This window comes from Lipotes vexillifer, unplaced genomic scaffold, assembly GCF_000442215.2.
Source record: "Lipotes vexillifer unplaced genomic scaffold, Lipotes_vexillifer_v1.1 scaffold965, whole genome shotgun sequence".
NCBI classification, from domain to species: Eukaryota; Metazoa; Chordata; class Mammalia; order Artiodactyla; family Lipotidae; genus Lipotes; species Lipotes vexillifer.
Window position 1 is genome coordinate 1,295,285 of NW_006769686.1, and position 21,571 is coordinate 1,316,855.

Here is a 21,571-nt window from a genome sequence, read left to right on the forward strand (position 1 = left end):
ATTCCTGGCAGGAGACTCATTGTTAACAAAGATGTGGCCCACTCCCAGCCTCCACCATGCACCAGGCCTGTTGAGGGTGGCCTCCACCACACAAAGACACACACTCACAAACGCACACATGCACGCACACACACACACACACACACACATACATACCGTATGTAGGTCTCATTGCGGTTGTATTTTCTTGCCAGGTAACGGGCTGAGCCCCTGTTGGGGATCCTGACCATGGAGATTTCTTTCCCATAGCGGGTCAGGTTGCAGGGGGTAGGGCAGAAACACGGGCCTTTGGAGCCTCCACCCAGGGAATCTGCAACACAGAGGCGCCAGCTGCTGTGCGGGGTGGGATGGCCCAGAGGCCCACCAGCTGCAGGGGAGAAGCTTAGGGGCTGTCCTGAGGCAGGCACACCCAAACTGAGGGCCTGGTCTGGCCAGCACTGGCACTGCCTGGAGGAGACTGGCTGGGAGTCCCTTCCTGGACCAGCTTCAGACCATCCAAGAAAGTGGGCGGCGGCAGAAACCCCAGCACACTCCTATAAGCTCATCCCTCTGCTGCCCAGCCCCCTGGGACAGAGAGGTCCTCATGGCTCAGAGGGAGGGCACGGGCCACCCACCAGAGCTAATCAACCACATGAGGCCTCAGACACATGAGGGGCTTGGAGAGGATGCTGGGATGAATGGGAGGTATGCATGTTTTCACATATGCCTATGGATGAGTGGATACATGGATGGATGGATGGACAGACAGAAGAACAAATGGGCAGGGTTATTATGCTCAGTATGCTGGGTTTTCTCTGTTCGCCCCTTCAGATCCACTCTCCACTCTCCCCACCTTGCTCTGTCCCAGGATGCTGATCTCTGCCAAATGCATCACCTAGACTCCCTGTCCTATGGCTTTGGGTTGGGTTTGGCCAATGGGAGGCCCCATCAGGATCACAGGGCAAGGAGGGGAGAGATGCCAGGCTTCCTCACTTGTGGTCCCAGCTCCCGGCTCCTGTCCATCTCAGACAGCCACAGGTCTCTCTCTGGGTGCCAGTAGCAACCCCTTCCTTTGACCCTTCAGGCGTGGGGGCAAGAAAGGCTCCTTAGTTCTGTGGAGTCTCACCACCCCTTGTGGTTCCCTTAACCCCACTTACATCTGTTCCTTCATTAACCACGCTTCAATCACCCCTTTGGCGGATGTAGTTGGTGTGTGGGACAGAGAAGGTGTGATTCTACTGCCCCAGCACCTCAAAGTCGCCCCCGTGGCCCCAGCGTCTGGATTACCGCCGCGCTATCCTGACCGGTCACCCTGTTCCTAGTCTTCCTCCCCGCTTATCCATCCTCACATCTAATCAGGGTCCCCTTCCTAAAATCAGAAGACATTCTTGCCTTGCCTTAAGCCATTGCTGGCTTCCCAGAGCCTCCTCCGCTCTTTCCAAGCCCTCCTTTGTTCTCTGACCTCCAGCCACACTGACCTTTCAGGGCTCCAGACACACACGCTCTCTCTGGCCACAGGTCTTTAGCACGAGCTGTTCCCACTGCCTAGAACATGTCCCCCCTTTTCACCTGGCTGACTCTTCCACACCCTTCCAGTCTCAGCTCATATGTCACTCTCTCTGGGAATCCTCCCTACCTGCCCAAGTGAGGCTGCATGCCCTTGCTGGGGCCCTGTAGGATCGCTGAGGTTCCCCTACACAAGGACTAACACGCTGTATTGTGATGCCCATCCATAGCCCCGCCAGGCAGTAAGCGCTACAAGAGCAGGGCTCTTGTTCCCACTTTTACCTCTGGCACCAGTGCAGGCTGTAAACATCTGTAGAATGAATAAATGAATGAATGAATGAAGTGTGGATCAAGCGAGACCTATGGACAGATGGGGTTGCCTTACCCACACCGATAGCCAGCAATACATCTTTTCTCATACCAAGGGAGAAGTCATTTCACTTTCCCAGAGAGGCAAGCTCATTGGCTGAAGCAAGATGAGAAGCCCCACCGTTCACTCTCAGTTCCGGTTCTCTGCAACCCCCCACCCTGCTGCCTCCACCACAACTGCAAAGGTCCTCAGACCCCTGGAGGTACGGGATAAGGCTCAACCCCCAGGGAAAAAAAAAACCCAGGAAGAGACTGGGAGGAGGGGAGGCAAGGCAGTGAGGACCAGGGTGCACAGAGAGACGAAGAGGAGGAGGGGGCCGGAGAGGCGGGGAGGGGAGAAGGCAGCACGGACCCAGTGTGTGGTCAGCACACTCGATGTAGATATTTGGCGGGCAGATGGTCTCATTGCCTGAAAGGAGAGAAGATTATTCCTGGAGTCTATAGTTCCATCCACTCTCCCCTCCCATATTCCCAAATGTGGGCACACACATGCATGCATGCACACACATAAATGTGCACACATGAATTTATACATGCCTGTGCACAGAAGCATGGAGATGTACGCATGTACATATGCACGTAAATCCATGCGTGCTTGCACACACACATATGCACATGCATTTGCATGCACGTGTTCAAGCACATGCACACAACCTCAAGTACAAAAGTACAGATATGCACAAGTACATGTACGCATAAATACATATTAACAGGCACACAAACATACGTGTGTGCATCCCATATGCATACGTGAAAACATGCATAAAATCCCGAACACACACCATGTACACTCACGTGGGCAGAGACATGCACACATGTTGTCATACACGTGCACCTGCCCCCCTGCACATGAGCAGTGTTCTGCCCTTGGAGGTTCTGAGCCTGGCAGGGTGACACAGAGAGCTGGCAGGGGGTGGGGTGCCCACCTGGCATGTGCACCATCCGGCAGTGGCAGCGCTGAAGCACGGCCTCCTTTTCACAGCGCAGCCGGCAGGCAGACACACTGTAGGCCGAGTAGCCTTGAAGCTCAGGCTCCCTGAGCCCACTCTCCGCTCGGCAGTTGCCCCAGGGCTGGGGCAGATAGGTCAGCTGCAGAGGTGGGGCATGACGGGGTCACGCACAGACGTCCCACCCGGCCCTCCGGCGCCCACAGCCCCAGTGAGGGTTGGTGGGATGTGAGCTTCTGGGGGGCCGATCTGGTCAGCACTCCCTCTGAGCCCAAAGGCCTGGCCCTGTGCCTGACCCAGGACCCGGCTGGAGGTGCTCACCCGCTGTTCCTGGCAGGACACAAAGGTCTGGAAGCCTGGGGACACGCCGAAGCCCAGCTGGTGGATGTAGGGTGGCTCCTCCTGGCTGTGGATTTGCACTCGGATGCCTGCCTCAAACGACGTCTCGTCTGCACAGTAGAGATGGGCACCTTTGGAAACCCATCCCAGGCAGAGGACCCAGGCTGGAGCCCCTGTCCCTTTCCCGCCTGCATACTTGTCTCTCTCCAGATGGGCAGGTACTCCTCCTGCTGGATGTCCAGCATGATCTCCAGGCCACTGCCCATGCCCCCCACCCGGCTGGCCAGTGAACTCTGTGGATCCGCGTTGAAGGTATAACACTTCCCATAGCGAGTATAGACCTGGGAATAAGAGACAGGAGCGGGAGGGGCGGGGGTGTGGAAGGGGGAGATGAAAGACAGTGCCTTAGGCTTAGGGTTCCCTGTCCCCTGTGACGGCCACCAGACCTGCCTGGTCACCCCGTCCCATATCCCAGCAACCAACCAACAGCCCAGCCTCCCTTGAGCTCCATCTTTTCTACTGACATCCTCTCTTAGATGATTAAAAGGCACCTCCAGCTTAACATATCAATAGCAGAACTCTTGGACTTCCCTGGTGGCGCAGTGGTTAAGAATCCGCCTGCCAATGCAGTGGACACAGATTTGAGCCCTGGTCCGGGAAGGTCCCACATGCTGCGGAACAACTAAGCCCATGGACCACGGCTACTGAGCCTGTGCTCTAGAGCCCGCGAGCCACAACTGCTGAGCCCGTGTGCCACAACTACTGAAGCCCGCGTGCCTAGAGACCGTGCTCCGCAACGAGAGAAGCCACCGCAATGAGAAGCCCGCGCACCGCAACGAACAGTAGCCCCCGCTCACCACCATTAGAGAAAGCCTGTGTGCAGCAACAAAGACCCAACGCAGCCAAAATAAATAAATTTATTTTAAAAAATTAGCAGAACTCTTGATGTGTTCCCAAATCCTGTCCCTGACCCATTCTCCTCTTATGAGTAAAGGGCCCCACTATCTACCTAGTTTCTCAAGTCAGAATCCCTGAAATCTCCCTCTCCCTGTAGGTTGGTTGCTGGGATATGGGACAGGGGTGACCAGGCATACAATCCAGCTGCTGTCCCAGGCAATATCTATTTAGAATCCATCTACTCTCCTTCCATCTCATGTCCCCCTTTCACCATCATCTCCCCCAGGCCACGGCGGCAGGCTCCTAACTGGTGCCCTTCGTCGGTCTTTGCCTCTCCCTCCAAAGCCATTCACTACACAGTAGCCAGAGTGCTCATTCTAAACTGAGGCGATCCAAACAAGTCACTTGCCAACTTGAAGTCCACCAATGGCTTCCCATTTCCCAGAGAATAAAGCCACATTCCTTCCCTTGCCTGAAAGTCTCCACATGAGGTAACCTTTGCCTCTGCCTCCTGCCTTTCCACTCCCAGATCTCTGAGACAAATTCAAACTTTCGGAGCGACTTCCCTCCCCAGGCCTTTGTTCACGCAGTTCCCTCTCCTGGAATGCTCCCCTGCCCCCAGCTGGCATGGCTAGCTGCTCATCTTTTAAGCCTGAGGTTAAGTGTCCCTTCTTCAGATGCACACTCATATACCACACACACGTTCCCAGTGTCAGCCTCCCCTCATCAAATGCATTTGTTGGTTTGCTCAAAGTCCTCATCAAGACCTGAGATGATCTTGCTTATCTGTTTGCTTATCTGTTTGCCTCCGTGTTCATTGCTCATCTTCCCCCCACTAGAATTCGTGCTGCACAGGGACAATGAGTCCAGCACCTGTTCCAGGGCGGGGCACAAGGGATACTTTAATACGCGGTTCGCCAGCGCAGAAGCAGCCAATCTCGCTTTTCCTCTGCAGAGAGTCGTCCCATGTGGACACCAGATGGCGCTGGAGCCCCGGAGATGGAAGCCGAGGCTCTGGCGGGGACAGAGCTGCCGATGGGAGTTGCGAGCAGCTGGGGTCGGTAGGAGGTTGAGGGAGAGGCAGATGGGAGTTCCCCCTTGCCAGGCTCACCCCACAGAGACCAGCCCCTGGGTCAAACCCATCACAGGCGGCACCTTCCCTGGGCGTAAGGAGGTCAGCGCACTCAATCACTCTCTCTCTCTCCATGGCCTCTGTCCCTGGGAACATTTTCACTCTGGTGAAAGCTGGGAGAAAAGGCATGAGGCAGTGTAAGGGGAAAGATTCCTAAATGCCGAGCTCCAGAGGGAGGCTGTGGAAGGGAGAGGGCTGGGTGGAGGCAGTAGGAGCGAGGAGTTCTAAGAACTGGGGGCCTGGGGGTGCCCTCGTTGTGAGGCAGGGTTGTCTCCCATCCCCATCCCCCTAGGTTAATCGCCCGCTGATTCTCCCCTCTCAAGACAGTTCTATCACCCAAACACCCTGCCTCAGATTCCCAAAACAAAAGCACGCAAATAACAAGAATTGTACAGTTTACAAAACATGGCAGCATCTGCCACCCCATTTCATCTCCTCAGCCACTCTGGTATCAGGTAGGTTTAATTAGCCTGATAAATACAGATGAGGAAACCAGAGCTCAGAGAGGTGATGTGACTTGCCCAAGGTCACACAGCTTAGGGGGAGAGGTGGAACTCATTGAGATGCAAGACTCAAGGTGTTCCCACAGTCCGTTGCTGGCAACTCCCCCAACCCAAGCTTACAGCACCCCAAGCCCTGGCTCCTGCTTCAGCCCCATCCAGCTGAAATGAGACTGGAGTCTCAACGCTCGATCCCTTTTCCTCCATCCCTCCTTCCCTTGCACTCCACTCCTCTGTACCTTCCTTACTCTCTTCTCCATATCTGTTGCTTCTCAATTCAATTCCTCACCTGTCTCTCCCCCACTCCTTCTGCACCCTCGCCACCTTCTGGGTTCCAGTCCTTGACGTTGTCTGTATCACCCCTGCCGCAGCTCCCTGTTGTGTGTCCATCTAGGGGCAGGAGTAGGCATCACTGACAGTCCCAGAGCATCCGCTCTGCCCCAGGCACTGCACTAAATGCTTAATATGCTCTTTCCAATCGAATCTCACAATGACCCTACATCCTACAGATGAGGAAACTGAGGCTCCGAGAGGTTGGCTGATTTGCCAAGGTCTCCAAGATCAGTGCTTCTCAAACTTTAATGTGCACCCAAAGCACCTGGGGATCTTGCTAAAATGCAGATTCTGATTCAGTAAACGTGTGTTGGGCACCAAGACTGAGATTCTGCATTTCTAACAACCTGCTGGTCTGCAGGCCGCACGGTGAGTGGAAGGGCCCTAGTCGAAGGGGTAAGAGTCCAGCGAGACAGCCTGGCTCTAGACCTGTGCTTTTACATGTCACTGCAGGGAGGAGAGCCCTGAAGAGGGCTGGGGGCAAGATCCCTGTGTCCTCAGTGGTGGGGGAAAGGCAGATGGGGGGAATATGTAAGTATTTGTCCCAAATCTCAAACCACTCAGACCCTTCCTATTTTGAGCCAAGAAGATGCTGGAATCAGCTCTTGCTGCTGCAGCCGTTTTTCAGTGTGTGCTCCAGTTGGGAGGCTAAACAAGGCATGGGCTGCATGGGGGAATCCCAGTAGTGAGCTGCTCACTCGCGCCCCCCAGTGTGCAGCGGCTGACCCTGATCGCTGGGCACTGTCATGGTCTCTCCCATGGGACCGTGGACTCCCTGAGGCTGGGAGCCCCGTTTCATCATCTTGGTATCCCCAGAGCCCAGTGCAATTTGCAGAAGGAGGAGTGAGGTCGAGGGAAGGAATGCAAAGTGAACATTATCAAACATTCCCACTTTGTACTGGGTCCTGTACTTTTGATCTATTTTCTCCTTTGAGCCTCCAAGAAAACCACACGAGGTAAGCATTGTAGCCCCCGTTTCATGTTGAGGAAGCTCAGAGAGGGAAAATGACTTGGCTAAGAGCACACAGCAAGCAAATGACAGCAGAGATTCGAGCAGAACTGAGCCTGATGCTAAAGCAGAGTTAGTGCTTATAAAACACCTGGTAGGTGTTCAGTGAATGAATGAGTCTGGTAGCATCCTGAACCTAGGTGGGGCTGGGGCAGCCTCCCTACTCGATGCCTCCACCACATAGACACAGACACAGGCTACATGACACTGAGCCTCTCCCTGTGCAGAGCAGAGCCATCTGGGAAGGCTTTGGCTCCAAAGGCTTCAGATGGTGGTGGCTACCTGGTATGCCTGCCCTTGAGGCAACTGTGCAGAGTGGGGGTGACAAAGGGAGATGGGTGGAAGGACTCTGGGTCTGCTGATGGACAATGCTCTGCAGGGAGTGGACAGGCCAGACTGGCAGGGCCAGGACACCTGCACAGCCCGGGCCGGGCCCGACCGTGGGGCAGAGCAGAGCATTACCCTGGAGACGGTCCCTGGGCCAGGCAGGCAGCAGCGGGTGGAGCCACCAGCTCCTAAGTGGCAGATCTCTGGTAGCAGCACAGCCCACAGCTTCTTCCATGGAGACGGCACGGCCGCTCTGCCACAAGGTCCCACTGGCTGTCCACTGCTCTCTCCTGAATGGCCCCAGAGGAGGGTGTGTGGACAGGAGTTGAGGGTCCAGAGTCCAGCCACGGAAAGGGGCAGCTCCTGGGCTAGGATGTGCCCTGATGGGCCAAGGGGTTATTTCCAGATCCCCCTCCACCAGCCTCAGCCTCTGGGCCCTGCGCCCATCTCAGAGCCCACCTTCTCCTTCCGCCTGGCTCTCCCTCTTCCCAGCCCTCCCTTGCTCTCCGCCGTCACTCCTAGGTCCATCCCCCTGGTTCTGGGCTGAAACCCTCCAGACCTAGGCTGGATGGGTTCTAGATAGGTCTATGTCCATGCTGCAGACAGACCCGTGGACCAGCTTCCTTCCTGCCAGCCACCTGCCTGTCCCTCTCGGACCACCTCCCCTTTAGTGTTGGCCTGGACCCTGTCCTGGGTCTGTCCATCTCCCTAGCCTCGGTCGCCTGATCTGTCTCTCTCTCAGGTCTTTTACCATCCTCCTGGCCTGTCTGTCCTCAACATCTGATCAATTATCCATCTGGCCTGTGTCTCTGTCCCTTGCCCTCTGTCAGCCTGTCCATCCCCCTGGCCTCGTCTTTCTCCCATTGGCTTGGCTGCCCCCCAGCCTCTCTGTTCTTTTGCCTGCTGCATCTCTATACTGTTTCCTTTTCTGTCTATTCTCTAGTCTAGGTGTCCAGTCACTGACTCTTGTATTCCTCCTCTTGACTTTTCCCTGGGCCTAAAGCCACCTCCCCAAGCCAGGAACCCCTCCCCAGGCGCCCTTCCTTCCTTCTCCCTGCCCTCCACTCCAGGTCTGCCCTAGACAATGATCAGGGTCGGAGAGATCCGTCCAGAGCTTGCTCCTCTGAGCAGTGGCTTCTCTCTCAGTCCCTTGAGTTCCATCTGTCCACAGCTCCCATTTCCTCGCATTCTTACCCACCCTTCCCCACCCCCTCATCCTCCCTGCAGTCACGGAGTGCACAGGGTTAACAGGCAATTAGCAGGGCCAGGGCTCAGAGCGGTGGGGGAGAGGGCTCCTCCGGGCCTCCAGGAGATAAGAAGCAGCCAGGAACAGCCAAGGCTGGGCTAATCCCAGCGCTAATCTGCAGCCTGGGCTTTATCTCCAGCGCCTTCTGGGCACCCTGCCTCTGCCAAGGCCTTGGCACCTCCCCCCAGCCCTCTTTTCCATGGCTGCTTTATCCCTCCAAATTCCATCAGCCCTCTCCTGGTGTGGTCCAGCCCCATGCCTCTCACTGAGGCCCCTGGAACGAACTCCCCTTAATCCTGCAGTGCCCTGGGGTCCAGAGTGGGCCAGTGGAAGTGGGTACATCTTCATCTGCCCTGGACTGTGGCTAGCATCCCAATTCAGATGGCCCTCGGGCCCCAGCTTCACTCAGGGGTGGCCCAAGCATCCAGGTTCAAAGCCTTCTCCTCTGTCCTCGCCAGGGAAGATAGTACCAACTCAGAATGCCTAAGGTGTCTGCGCTGGTCAGAACTGGGAGGTAACTCAGTCCAAACCCTCACTGTACAGAGGCCAAATTGGAAGCCTAGAGATGGCAAGGGACATATCCAAGGACATACAGAAAAAAGAGGGCACGTTCAGAACCTGAGCCCAGTCCCCCGCCCCCCACTGGGCCCCAGCATTCTCCACTAACCTCCATCACCCCCCTGGGGGTCAGTAGACCCTGATCCCAGCTCTGGCTCCACCAGTGACAGCTGTGTAACCTTGGTTAGTAAAGTGATTTTTTTACTTCTTTGGTCCTCAGTTTCCTCATCCGTCAAGTGGGGATAGAAATTCCTGCTCGACTTATTTCACTGGTCGGTTATAAGTCTCAGAAGAATTGAAGTAGGTGAAAGGCATTTGCAAGGTAAAATCATATACACGAGGCCTTAATATTAGTAATAAGAGTGTTGTGGAGACCAGTAAGGCCCAAACTGGGGCAGAGATCGACCATTGAACATGGTGCTGGGAAAGGATCCACCTAAGCTTCATAACATGGAAAAACGGGTGCACATTTTGGAGGCTGACAGAATAGGGTTCAAATCCTGGCTCTGCCACCAGCCTTGGACAAACAACCTTGGGTGGCGATTTAACCTCTCTGAGCCTCAGTTTACTTATCAGTAAAAGGGGGGATGGTAATTCCTCCTCCTAAGGTTAGTAGTCAGGATCAGAGATAAGTCCAGAGGGATGCGTGCAAGGTGCTCAAGAAAGCAGGGGAGCCCATTTAGGGAATCTTCTTGCCAAGATGGTGCAGCCATTTGATCTTGGCTCCCCACTGGGCCCATTCTCACACGGCATCACGCACCTTGGTAAAGGCTCTCTCAGCAATTGTGGGAGAGGATGGAATTCTGTCAGAGCAAATCCCCCAGGGTCTGAGATCTGGCTCTCCTATCAGAGGAGGGTACAAGCCTGCAGCCCTGCCCTTACTGTCTGTGGGATTCGGGTTCAGTCATTTAACCTCTCTGACCCGCCACTTTTCATCTGTAAAATAGGAATAATAATAGGCATCTCAGAGGTGTTATGAGGAAAGAGATAATGTACACAGATAATAGCCACAGTTAACATTTATTCAGTGCTTACTCTGTGTCAAGCATAGTCCTAAGCCTTTTATATCAATTAACTCCTTAATTCTCACAAAAACCCTCTACTGGAGGTTTCTAAACATCTCCATTTTACAGACAAGACAGTGGAAGTCCAGAGAGGGTAAGGAGCTGGCCAGAGTCACATGACGTGGCAGAGGAGGGGACCAGGTGATCTGGCACCGGACTCTGCGCTCACAGCCACTGCGTGCTGAAACATACCCGGCACAGCCCCAGTGAATAGGAGGTGCTCAAGAAATGGTGGGTGGGGACTCCCCTGGTGGCGCAGTGGTTGGGAATCCGCCTGCCAGTGCGGGGGACACGGGTTTGAGCTCTGGTTCGGGAAGATCCCACATGCCGTGGAGCAACTAAGCCCGTGCACCACAACTACTGAGCCTGCGTCCCACAACTACTGAGCCCGCGCGCCTAGAGCCCATGCTCCACAACAAGAGAAGCCACTGCATTGAGAGGCCCGCACACCGCAACAAAGAGTAGTCCCCGCTCGCCACAACTAGAGAAAGCCCACGCGCAGCAACGAAGACCCAACGCAGCCAAAAATAAATAAATGAATGAATAAATTTATTTTTAAAAAAATAAAAGAAATGGTGGGTGTTCACAACACACTTACTTGTCCAACACTGTTCCTTGAGCCTGTACAATATGCCAGGTACTATGCTTGCTGCTGGGGATGATTCGGAGAACAAAATCACTGGTCTCTGCCCTGAGGGAGTTGGCTGTCTTGCCCCAAAGGCATTCATTCATTCCAAAAGTGTTTACTGAGCACCTAGGCTGGGAGCCAGGTATACAGCAGTGGTGAACAAAGCACACAAAACCAACAATCCCAGGGATAGGCAAATCACTACTAGCTGGGATAGGTGGTATGATAGGGAGACCAATCCAAGTCCCCTGAGAGTGGAACAGGAATTCGACTTGGGTTGGAGAGTATAAAGCTTCCCAGAGCAAGTGCACTCATCCACCCAGGAAGGGCATCCGATCACACCACAGTCAGACACAGGGAGAATACCCCCCACCCCCCACCCCACCCCAGCCCTAGTGCGCCTGCCCTCCCCCACAGGGTCCACGCAGCATCCCCCCAGCCCCCAGCCCCCCAGGTGCTCTTCAAGGCGACTTCTTCTCCAAGATAGAAGTGCTTGTGAGTCGAGGAGGAAATGGGCGCGACGTTTGAGCAAATGTAAGCGCGTGGGCAGTAGTGGAGAACTAGGAGACAGTCGAGGCCGAATGACTCCAGGCTGAGGCCGAGCTGGAGCTGGGAGCCCGGAGCCCTTGGGGCCGTGGAAGAACACGGTGACCTCAGGGAGCGCTGCGTCTCCACTGGAGAGAAGAGAGCGGGGCCTCCAGGACGCAGGTAAACAGCCAAACCTGTTCCCAGGTAGCTACCGCATAGGCCTTAAACCCTAGAAAGTCGGTTTTGCAGACGGGAATATTTTTAATTTGTAACGAAGTCCTTCCCTGACGTTCCAGCCCCTCGATGCAAAGTTATTCGTTAAGAGCTTGCCTACAACAATGTATCGCATCCGTGTCCAGGAGGGAGTTCAGGAACCGAGACCCAGGAGGTGGAGGAGATGGAGGAGGTGGGTGGGTGCGCCCGAGCCTCCAGGCTGGGCCCAACCGCACCCAGAAGGCCGCACCCACCGCCTCGCGCTCCTCGTCGCCCCCCTCCTCCCTCCCGCGGGGCAGGCATCCACCGCGGCGCCCGGGCGCCCTCCCTCCCGTCTCCTCCGGGCTCCTCCGCTCTCCTCCCGGGGTTTGCCTCGTTTGCATTCGTCCGGCTCCCGGCTCCTCGGCAAAGTGACCTCCGCACACAGCCGCGCCAAAGGCTTCCACCGCGGAGGGAGACACCGCCTCCCGCCGCGCTCCGCTGCCGGGGAGGAGCGAGGGGCGCGAGCCGGCACGGCGGGGCGGGGGGCCCGAAGGGCGCAGAGGGACTCGGATGGGATTTGAACCCGCGGCCTCAGATCCTCAGCGGGGCAGGAGTGGGACGTGGAGGTCAGCACAGGCCGGCGAAGCTGCGGCCCCGAAATGGAACCCGGGGCTTCCCGGCACCCCGTTTGCTCCCCCTGCACCCCTACTGGAGAGGAGCCAGCCCTACCGGGCAGTCGCCCAAGGGCCCCCAGCCCTTCCGGGGGGTCTCCTCAGCCCCCCAGCCCCGCTCTCCTGGCCCGCCGAGCCGCCTCCCCTCCCCCCCCTCCCCCCGTTTGGTATTTACACCTTTCACACATTTGTAAAGCTATTATCCTGTCCACGCTTAGTCACCGCTGAGCCAAGCGCCACGGATTTAGCTCCTTTAATCTTTCCTCCTAAATCAATCCTCCATTTCCCCTTAATCATCCCGTGGCTCCTCTCTGAACTCTCTTGCTGCTGCCTATGCCTGTCTTTCTGGAACTGTTCCCCCTCTGACTGAAAATGGGTGTCCCAAGGGCATGGTGAACATTTGCGGGGAGGGGGGTGGGTAGGTTGGATTTTCAGCGCTGCCAGCCCCGGCCTCGGGGCCTGAGAGCCGGGGAAGAATTGCAGATACCCCCTCCCTCTTCTGGAAAACACACAGCACTCTGAAGCCCCTTATCTCCACCCACGGGGTCTCTGTCCTCCTCCTGCCTTCCCACCCCCCATTCATGTGGGATGGCTCCAAGACCCTAAGCCTCCACCAGGATTTACAAAAAAACAAAAACCCAAAACCCTCAGGCCTCCTGTCCACGGTTCTGGCTGTCCCCACCCCCTCTGCCCAGCTGCTCCAAGGAGGTGGCATTGCCAGAAGGACAGGGAAACACTGATAATACAGCCTGAGGCTGCCCTCTCATTCCCTCCTCCAGGGAGGCTGTCCATCTCTCCCCACCGCCCTGAGTCTCCACCCCGCATTCACTCCCCCTCCTCCGCCCAGTGACCTCAGCCTGAGTAGTCCCGAAACTCAGCACTCCTAGTACTCCTTGGGGCGCTCCTGCCTCCCTGCCCCCTGGTCCTGGTCCTTTCTGTCCCTGGCCTGGGCTTGGCAGAGACAGCCCTGCCACCAGCCGCGAGAGGGAGCAGATTCCTCCCGAGAAGCAGAAGGGCCGGGGTGGGGGTCCAGGAAGGAGCACGGGTAGAAAAGAGGGAGGACAGGAGGGAAACGCGGGGGCCATTTCTTCAAATGCTAATCAGCATCTTCCGGCAGTGCCACGAGGAGCTGAGCTGATAATGAGCCCAGCTCGGGGCTGATGCCTGATTAACGAAGAGGCCACGGGGCTGCAGCACGGGGCCAGGTGGGGCACGTCCCTCCTGGCATTCCCCGTTGCCCTTGCAGGCCAGCCCCGGGTAACAGTAACAGTCCCTGCCGCTGGTTGCTGGGCTCAAATCCCCCTCCAGCAACTCCACCGGCCAATGGGAGGCAGCCAGGCTGAGAGCGCCCCCTCCAGGAGGGCCTGAGAGGCTGCAGCCAGCAGTGGGGCAGGCGGTGGGGAGGGCAGGCACGCTGGGTCCTGCAGTCAGAGTTGTAGATAGCCCTCTGAATATTTTTTTTACTCAGGAAATTTTTAATTAAAATAATCAAGACTCGGGGCTTCTCTGGACAAATTGGAAGACCCCCTAACACCGGGCATCCCTGACCACAGGGCAACAGTTAGCTGGGGCTGAGAAACAGCTGCTCCCTTCAAGGGTAAGTGACCTTCACTTCTCCTCATACCCCACCCTTCCCTACTGCGTGCCTTCTCTGACCTGATCTGCCTGGCTTCCGAAGGCAGGACCATCCCTGAACTAGATGTTGAATTAAATGTTCTCAAGGTTCACACCTCAGGAGAAGGTGGGGCCGGAGGGCACGGAGGGCTGGGCTGGGAGTGAGGGTCAGAGGTAAGCTCATCCGGTAGATGAGAGGCCTCAGTGGGATTCCTCTCCCTTCCTGATTCACGGGGGCAAGGGGCAGCCCTCAGGCCCTGGGCGCCAGTGGCGGAGGCCTGGAGTTGGGATGTCTGTGGAGTAGCCCCTCCCACAATCAAGGAGTGGGTGCAGAGACTGTCAGTACCGTCCTGACCACACCAGGGAAGGGGCGGGCTCAGGAGGAAGCTTGGATAGAAGGCCAGGGATGGCGGAGGAGCCTGGAATTGTGGGCTGGGGGAGCCAGAGAGTGATGGAGGGCTGGCACGCAGCTCCCTCTGCCTCAGAGCCATCCCGACTGAGCTGGGGTGGGGCTGGGAGAGGAGGGAAGGGGGCAGGGAGGAGGACTGCCCAGCTGGAAGAGGCCTTGTCTAATTGTGCCTGATTAGCAGAGAGGAAGAGAACAGGGCGAGTGATTAATAGTCATGGCAGTCACCAGCGCGTGGGGAAGGAGGGTTGGGAGGCGGGGAGGGAAGGCTGAGAGCCCGCGAGGGGATAGAAACAGGGAAGCGCCCACAGGTCTCTGGTCACCTGCCCCTCCAGGGGCTGCCTGGAGCCCGGAGGACCACACAGAGAGGGGCTGGCCCTCCCCCTGCCTCCTCATGGATCCTCTACCTTCCCCATGCCTCAATTTTCCAGACGATAGAATGGAAAAGACCAAGGTCACGTCCTGCACCTGGGAAGAAAGGTGTATCTGTTCGCGTGGTGTTTCCAGACACCTCGATTTCCCCAGACACAGGCCCCATCCTCAGCTCAACTGGGGACCTCAGTCCGGAGAGTAGATGGCCGGACTTCTGATCACAGCCCACCACCATCACTTTATATCCTTTGATGCCAGTTGGAAAGCCTAGCCCTGCCCAACCTGGCAACCTGAACCACGTCCCCAGGACCACCTACAGCAGCACTGTCTGATATGGCAGCCACTGGCCACACTCCGCTGTTTGAATAGAACCTTCATTCTCTCTGTCACACTAATCACACTGCAGATGCTCACTGGCCTGTGTGGCTAGTGATGACCACGTTGGACAGTGCAGATGCAGGACATTTAAATCATCACAGAGTGTTCTGTGGGACAGCACCGGTCTCAGGTGTATGCCCTACTACACATGCACACGCATGCCTGAATACTGGGGAGGGTTGGGAAGCGTGGGGATGCTATAATAGGGTGGGGGGCGGAGGCTTGAGGGTCAAGAGAGGAGGAAGGCTGGGTGATGGAGACTAGCGAAGATGCCAGCACATAGGTTGGAAAACAGCAGGTGGTGCTGAGAACAGTCAGGTTAAAGAGAGCCAGGAGTTGGGGTGGTGGCATTTCTAACAGCTGACACTCTGAGTGCACATGATGTGTGTGCCAGGCAGTGTGCTACGCCCTTTACAGCCATCTCTTTTAATCCTCACAACCACCCGAATTTTTTTAGGTTCTAATATTCTGTATCATGAATACAGAAACTGAGGCTCACAGAAGCTAACTTCTCCAAGGCCACCCAGCCAAGGTTTGAGTCCAGACCGTCTGGCTCCAGAACCCACACACTTGACCACTCCACCATACAGTCCCCAGCTGAGAGGAGACACTAGAATTTAGAGCCACATTTTACAGCTGAAGAAACGAAACCTAGGAAGAAAGAGTGATTTCTGCCTTCTAGTAAGTGGGCAGGCTGAGAGCAGCCGCACGGGGGAAAGTATAGATGGGGCTTGGCGCGCTGGGCTGGGGGAGCGGATGGCGGTAGGAATTGAGGAGGAAGAGAGAGAACATATAAGTGGTGGTGGAGGTGGGAGTGGGCTGGTATGAGACTGGGTGAGGAGGGGGGAGGCAAAGAGAAGAGATGGGGTGAGCTGGGTGGAGGGGCATATGGGTGGAGAGGTGGAAGCATCAGTCCTCTACTCTCGCCTCTCTCCCCTCCCCTCCTCTCCAAACCTCGCCCAGCCTGCTTCATCCGTTAAGCCTTCCCAGCCCTCTTCAGCCCAGAATGGCCTCTCTCTCTGAACCCAGGCTCTTACTATCCATGTAACCTCGTTTGGCAATTAATCCCGGCACCTCCTGACACTGCTTGCATGGCTGGTTAACTCTTCGATTGGTTAAGCTTTTTAAGTGTCCCCATCCCAGCTCCACCACAAGACTGGAGGCTGCTTGAGGACAGGGACTGGGGACCAGGGCTCCCCTTCTTTGTTCACCACAGCACCTGGCAGCGAGCCTGGCACGTACTAGGTGCTCAGAACTCTGTGTTGATTGAGTGACTGATCGGGAATCAGTGAGGGGATATTAGGGAGCATGGGGGTGAGAGCGACTGCAGTGGTAACAGAAGCAAGAGCGGCAGCTGAGGGGACTGGGGGAGGGCACTTTACCCGGAGTAAAAATAGGCTGGAAAATGTGACATTTATTAACTTGGATTCCGGAAGAAAGGTCACAGCAGAGTGGGGAGTGGGAAGGAGGAAATGGGGAAAGCAACAGAAAACACATACCTTCCCCAAAGCGCGTTGTTGTCTCTGACCATCTCAGCACACGTGCCCTGGCAGGTTCCCACCACTGATTCCTGCACCCATCACCCCTCCATCGATCCCAAATCCCCATCATGGGCTCCATATTCTCACCACGGAGTCTACTGTGGACCTCATGTCCTCATCAGAGACCCCTGATGTCTTTGTCTCCATACCCCTTCTCCAGTCTTGCCCACACAGTACACCCCCATCTTCCCCGTTACTGTGGATCATCCCATCCCAACCATAATCCGAGACCCTTGTAAACTGGCAGCAGACTCAGCCTTAGAATGCCAGGTCCAAGGGAGAGTTACACTCAGCACATGGGGGTTGGGGTTTGGGCAGAAGGGTATGGGGACTAGGCTGAGTGGGGCGGGGGGGGGGACAGGAATTCCCCAGGGGACAGGTGGGTCCAAGGGGAATCCCTGGCCCCCCGTGCTTGCTTTGCTCCTCTGCCCCTCATTGTCCTGCTGCAGCCCCAGAGCAGAGACCCACAGACTTCTGTCCTTTTCTCTCCATCCTCAGGGTATGAAAGGGCCTGTGGGATGTCCACCCTCACCTCTGCCTGGCCATCCCGAGATTCAGAGGGACTCGCCAGCTTTAATCAGGAGGCTCCCTGTTCCCATATCCTCCAGGCACCTCCTCCTTTCCTGGAGGCCAGGCAGCTACCCCCTGCCTCCCTCACCTTGCTTCCTTGCCCCTGCATCTCTTCCTCCCCTCCCCTCCCCTCCCCCCTCCCTTTCTTTCTTTGCTTTCCTTTCTTTCTTTTTCTTCTCTCCCTCCCCTTCCCTCCCCTCCCTTTCCTTCCCCTTTGTCTCCTTTATTTTCTTTCTTTCCCTTAAAAAATGTAAAAACAGGCTGCAGTCTAGCTTTGGCCTGAAGGCCATAGTTTGCTGACCCCCCGAGGCTTCATTACTCTTCCTCTTGCCCTTCCACCCCTCACCGGGGCCTGGGACACAAACTCCCACTCAGGGACACAAAGCCCCCATTGATTTCTGCCCCAACAGCACCTGCTGACACGGGATCTGTCCCCACCCGCAAAACTCAGGGGTGACGATGTCTCACAGAGGAGCCCCACGGACCCAAAAGGCCATATTCACACACTGCTCCTTAGGGACAATCGCTTTGAGAGCGTTGATTTTTTTCCTGGAAGAAGGGGCGTGCAGCTGGACAACAGGCCCCTGCCATCCCCTCCCCGCCCCGGTTCCTCTCCCAGCACATCCTCCTTCTTGTCCCTTCCTCCATTTCTACGCAACTCCCGCCATCCAATGGCAGGAGGACCCCGAGGCTGCAGGCATGGTGGGGGCAGGAACACGGGTGAAGCATGTTTCCTGGTGCTACTGAGGCAGTGAGTGAATGAGAGCCCGGGTGCGGGCACCAGGCCATGAGAAGGAAAAGGTCCCCATCTGGGGCTGGCGCTGGAGGCTGGGCTGGATCGGCACCACGTCGATGCCATGTATTTGCACATGCGCTGGGCGGTGGTCACAAGAATGAAAACACACCCCACACACACCACATGTACACAATGCCAGGGGTAAACTGTGGACTGGGGACAGCAACTCAAGCACCAGGAATAATAGACAGCCTGTGACTATGGGTGAACGGAGCACCGAAAGACAGACAGACAGACAGCATACAAGACACACACCCCACACACACCCGATTGTGGGAGGTGTGCATGGGAGGGTAGCCCAAGCCAACACTCCACTCCACTCCACTCCTCGTGAAAGTGTGTGTGTGTGTTTGCACATATGTGAGAGATGGGGAGCAGGGGCTGAGGCAGGTGGGGGTGTCACAAGAGGGGACGGCATCCATGGTGTGACCCTGTCCTCAGCAGCTTAGTAAGAGCTGGGATGTGGGCACGGGGATGAGCAGCTCTCTGGGTGCGTGGGTGTGCAGGTGTGCACGTGAGTGTAGTGACAGGGACACTGAGTGTGTGTGAGAGAGTGTGCAGGAAGCCATGTCCCCATGCGGTAGGGGTGTGTGTGTGTGTGTGTGTACTGGGCAGCAGTGAGGGTGAGCCATGCACCTAAGAGTGAATGAGTGACCCTCAGTGTAAGAGCCAGAGCCGGGCAAGGGGGCAGCAAGAACCAGAAAACAGAGGGAGGGCCTGGAAAGCGGGAGAAGCTGGAGGGGCAGCATGAAAGAGGGATGTGTAAGGGAGTCAGTGAAAGGGGGTGTGTGTGAGAGACACAGAGACACATAAGAGACACTGGCACCCAGTGTACGCGAAGATCGGCTCTGTCCAGCCTGCCTGCCGGGCCAGCTCCCCCAGAGGCGGCCCTGAGTCCCTCCTTTGCTGGAGCCCCCAGAACACCCTCTCCCCATCACCCTTGTTGGGTGGGGAGAAGAATCCAGTGGCCACAGAAGAAAAGGAGAGCAAGAGAAAACCGGGGCTCACTTGGTCTGGCTGTGGCGTGGTGCATCCCTCCCCTGCAAGCTGACCAGCTTCTGGGCCCCCGGGCCCACTCCAGGACCCTCGGCCCCCAAACCTAGGCTCTGCAGCTGCGGCAGAGCCCGAAGAGAGTGGCGGCAGCAGCACGGTAAGCCCCCACGAGCGTCCACTGCTCCATGCTGGGCAGCCCGAGGGCAACACCGGCCATGGGGGCGACACGAGGCCAGCCTCTGGCGGCGGCAGGAGGGGAAGCCCTGGTGAGGATGCCCTGCGCACCACTCCCTCCCCCACCGCTAGCCTCTGGCCACCCCAGGCTGGGCGGGCTGGCTGGCAGGACTCACCACGGAGAAGTTGCTGGCGGAGCAGTGGTGCCCGCTGAAGTTGCAGCTCTTGAGCATATCCGCGAGCTGGTGGCCAGTGCGGTTGAGGATGTCTACCATGTCGGGCTCCGGGTAGCGCAGGCCAGCGGCACGGTGCCCGTCCCGGTCTTTGGGGGGCAGCCCGGTCAGATTGGCCAGGTGGAAGATGTCGGCGTCGCTGAGTGCCGAATGCCGGAAACGGTTGATGTTGCAGAGGGTGACGGCCGGGAAGCCCGCCACTGGGGCTGGGGCAGCCGGGTCCATTACCACCAGGTGAGGCCGGGTCAGGTAGCCCCGGGCGAGGCCGGCCGCCTGGTACAGGAAGGCAGCCAGCGAGGTGAGTAGGGCCAGTACCCACAGGGTTCTGCGCAGTCCACGGGGTCCTGGGCCACAGGCCCGGCCCAGCCCGTGCAGAGTGCTGGTGCTGGCAAAGGTGGCCAGGTCCCGGGGGGCTGCCGCCCCCCGCGCGGCCCCCAGGAGGCTCTGCTCATCCCCTGCCTCCTTCTCCCTGGGTTTCGCATCCTCCTCTGCAAATTTGATTTTGCACACAATCTCGATCGGCATCTGTGCCCAGCTGCTGGGACTGGTTGGAGCCTACCTGCCCCTGTCCCTCCCTGGCCAGCAGCCCCCGGTGCCCTCCGGAGTGGCTGCGGGGGCAGCGGCTGCTCTTCTAAACTCAGGGCAAACGGGAAGAGGACGGGGACAGGGTGGGGGCCTGAGGTGGGGGAGTCACTCCCACTCCCGGCGACTCCGCAGCCCTGGCGCTGCCGCTGCCGCTGCCACTGCCGCTGACGCCTCTGCCGCCGCTTGTCTCTCCTCGATCGTCTCCTTGTGGCTTCCCTTATCAGCACCGGCACAGCTGTCAGCCCCTGCGTGTGTCCCTGCGAGCGAGCGAGCGAGCGAGCGAGCGAGGGAGCGAGGGAGCGAGGGAGCGAGTGCTGCTCCACCACGCCGCGCAGCCCCAGCCGCTCCGCTCAGCATGTGCTCCGGAGCCCACCCCGTGCTTAATAATTCAGGACATGTCAACAGCGTTTCACCGGCGGCACGGGCGACAGGAGCCAGGCCAGGGGAGGGGGCAGCCCCCAGCCCGGGACAGCGATCCCCCATCCCTGCTGCCTGAGACCTCGTCGGGATAGCCCCAAACTCTTGCTACACCCTAGCCACTCGTGGGGCCCCCGCATGGCCCCACTCCCAGGCCACCCAGGGAGGAGGGTTGCACCCGGCGTCCTTCGCTCATTCTGCCACTTTTCTGGACCGCACCCCAGGAAGGGTCAGCTGACTCCATCCCCGACCTCCTGGCCTCCCTGACTCCTGACTGCAGCCACCCAGCCACCACCTGACCCCACTACCCGACTCACGGCGGCTTCCAGAAACTCCTTGGGAGAGCCACTTGTTTGAATGAGGGAGGGGAGGGGAGGGCAGAGCAGAGAAGGGCAGGCGAGACAGACAAGGGGACAATGGTGGCTCCACCAAGATTCTTGGCTTCCCTACAGCTTTGCTCCCGACTTAACACCCACCATACCCCTGCCCCCTCTGGGATGCTGGCCGCCCTCTCCCCGACTTCACCTCCACCCCCGAAACTCAGTCTCCCGAGTGTCTGGGACGGAGGGCACCCTGGCTGACTTGCACATCTGTGGCCGCTTTGCTTCGCCAAATGTTTCCCAAATCCCTTGCCAGGCCAGAGGTTGGGGGCGCGTGTTGGGTGGACAGGCCAGGGAGCAGAGGAGGTGTGATGTGGTGAGAGGGTGTGGAACGGAGGTCAAGAAGAGCCCACATGGGGGTGCTGGAGGGAGCAGAGAGGTGCTGTGCTTGAATGGGAAGGAACGCAGTCCTAGGGAAAGGGATACAGGGGGCGCCTGGCAGGGGGGCAGGGGAGCCCTGGGGTGGCTGCCTCCTGGCGGAGGGGAAGCAGGCATGCGGGCTGCTATCACAGGCAGGGATGGGGCCCCTGGTGGCCGGCAGAGAGGAGGTGATGCCTGGGTGCCCCCAGGGTGGGGGTGGTCACCGTGAGCAGCTTGTGCTGGCGGGGGGGGGCGTGTGAGAGCGAGAGCCCTCATGGGAGAGGAGGTACTCGTCCCCTAGAGGAAAGGGGGGGCTGATTAATCGGGGCACTAATGAGCAGCAGGGAGGGGAAGCTCAGAGGGGTGGGGGAGGCAGCTCCATCGATCCGAGCCGCGGAACCGGCAGCTGAAAAAAAAAAGTGAGAAAGGAATCGATCTGAGGGAAACAGCAGCTGCTGGGGATTAGAGTCCGAGGTCCACCCGCTGCCCAGTGGCCACCTCTCCCTGTGGCGGGCCCGCCCCGC

General features: G+C 57.7%; 1 protein-coding gene across 1 annotated transcript in view; it reads right to left on the minus strand.

Annotated features, from left to right (window-relative positions):
- ASIC4 (acid sensing ion channel subunit family member 4) overlaps nucleotides 1–20,247 on the minus strand; it is a 22,656-nt gene extending 2,409 nt beyond the window's left edge. Inside the window, 7 exon segments of the mRNA XM_007445803.1 lie at nucleotides 157–310; nucleotides 2,781–2,943; nucleotides 3,123–3,250; nucleotides 3,337–3,481; nucleotides 19,249–19,872; nucleotides 19,875–20,072; nucleotides 20,074–20,247. Coding sequence (XP_007445865.1) covers nucleotides 157–310; nucleotides 2,781–2,943; nucleotides 3,123–3,250; nucleotides 3,337–3,481; nucleotides 19,249–19,872; nucleotides 19,875–20,072; nucleotides 20,074–20,247 — 1,586 coding nt within the window.
- Nucleotides 20,248–21,571: the final 1,324 nt, after the last annotated feature.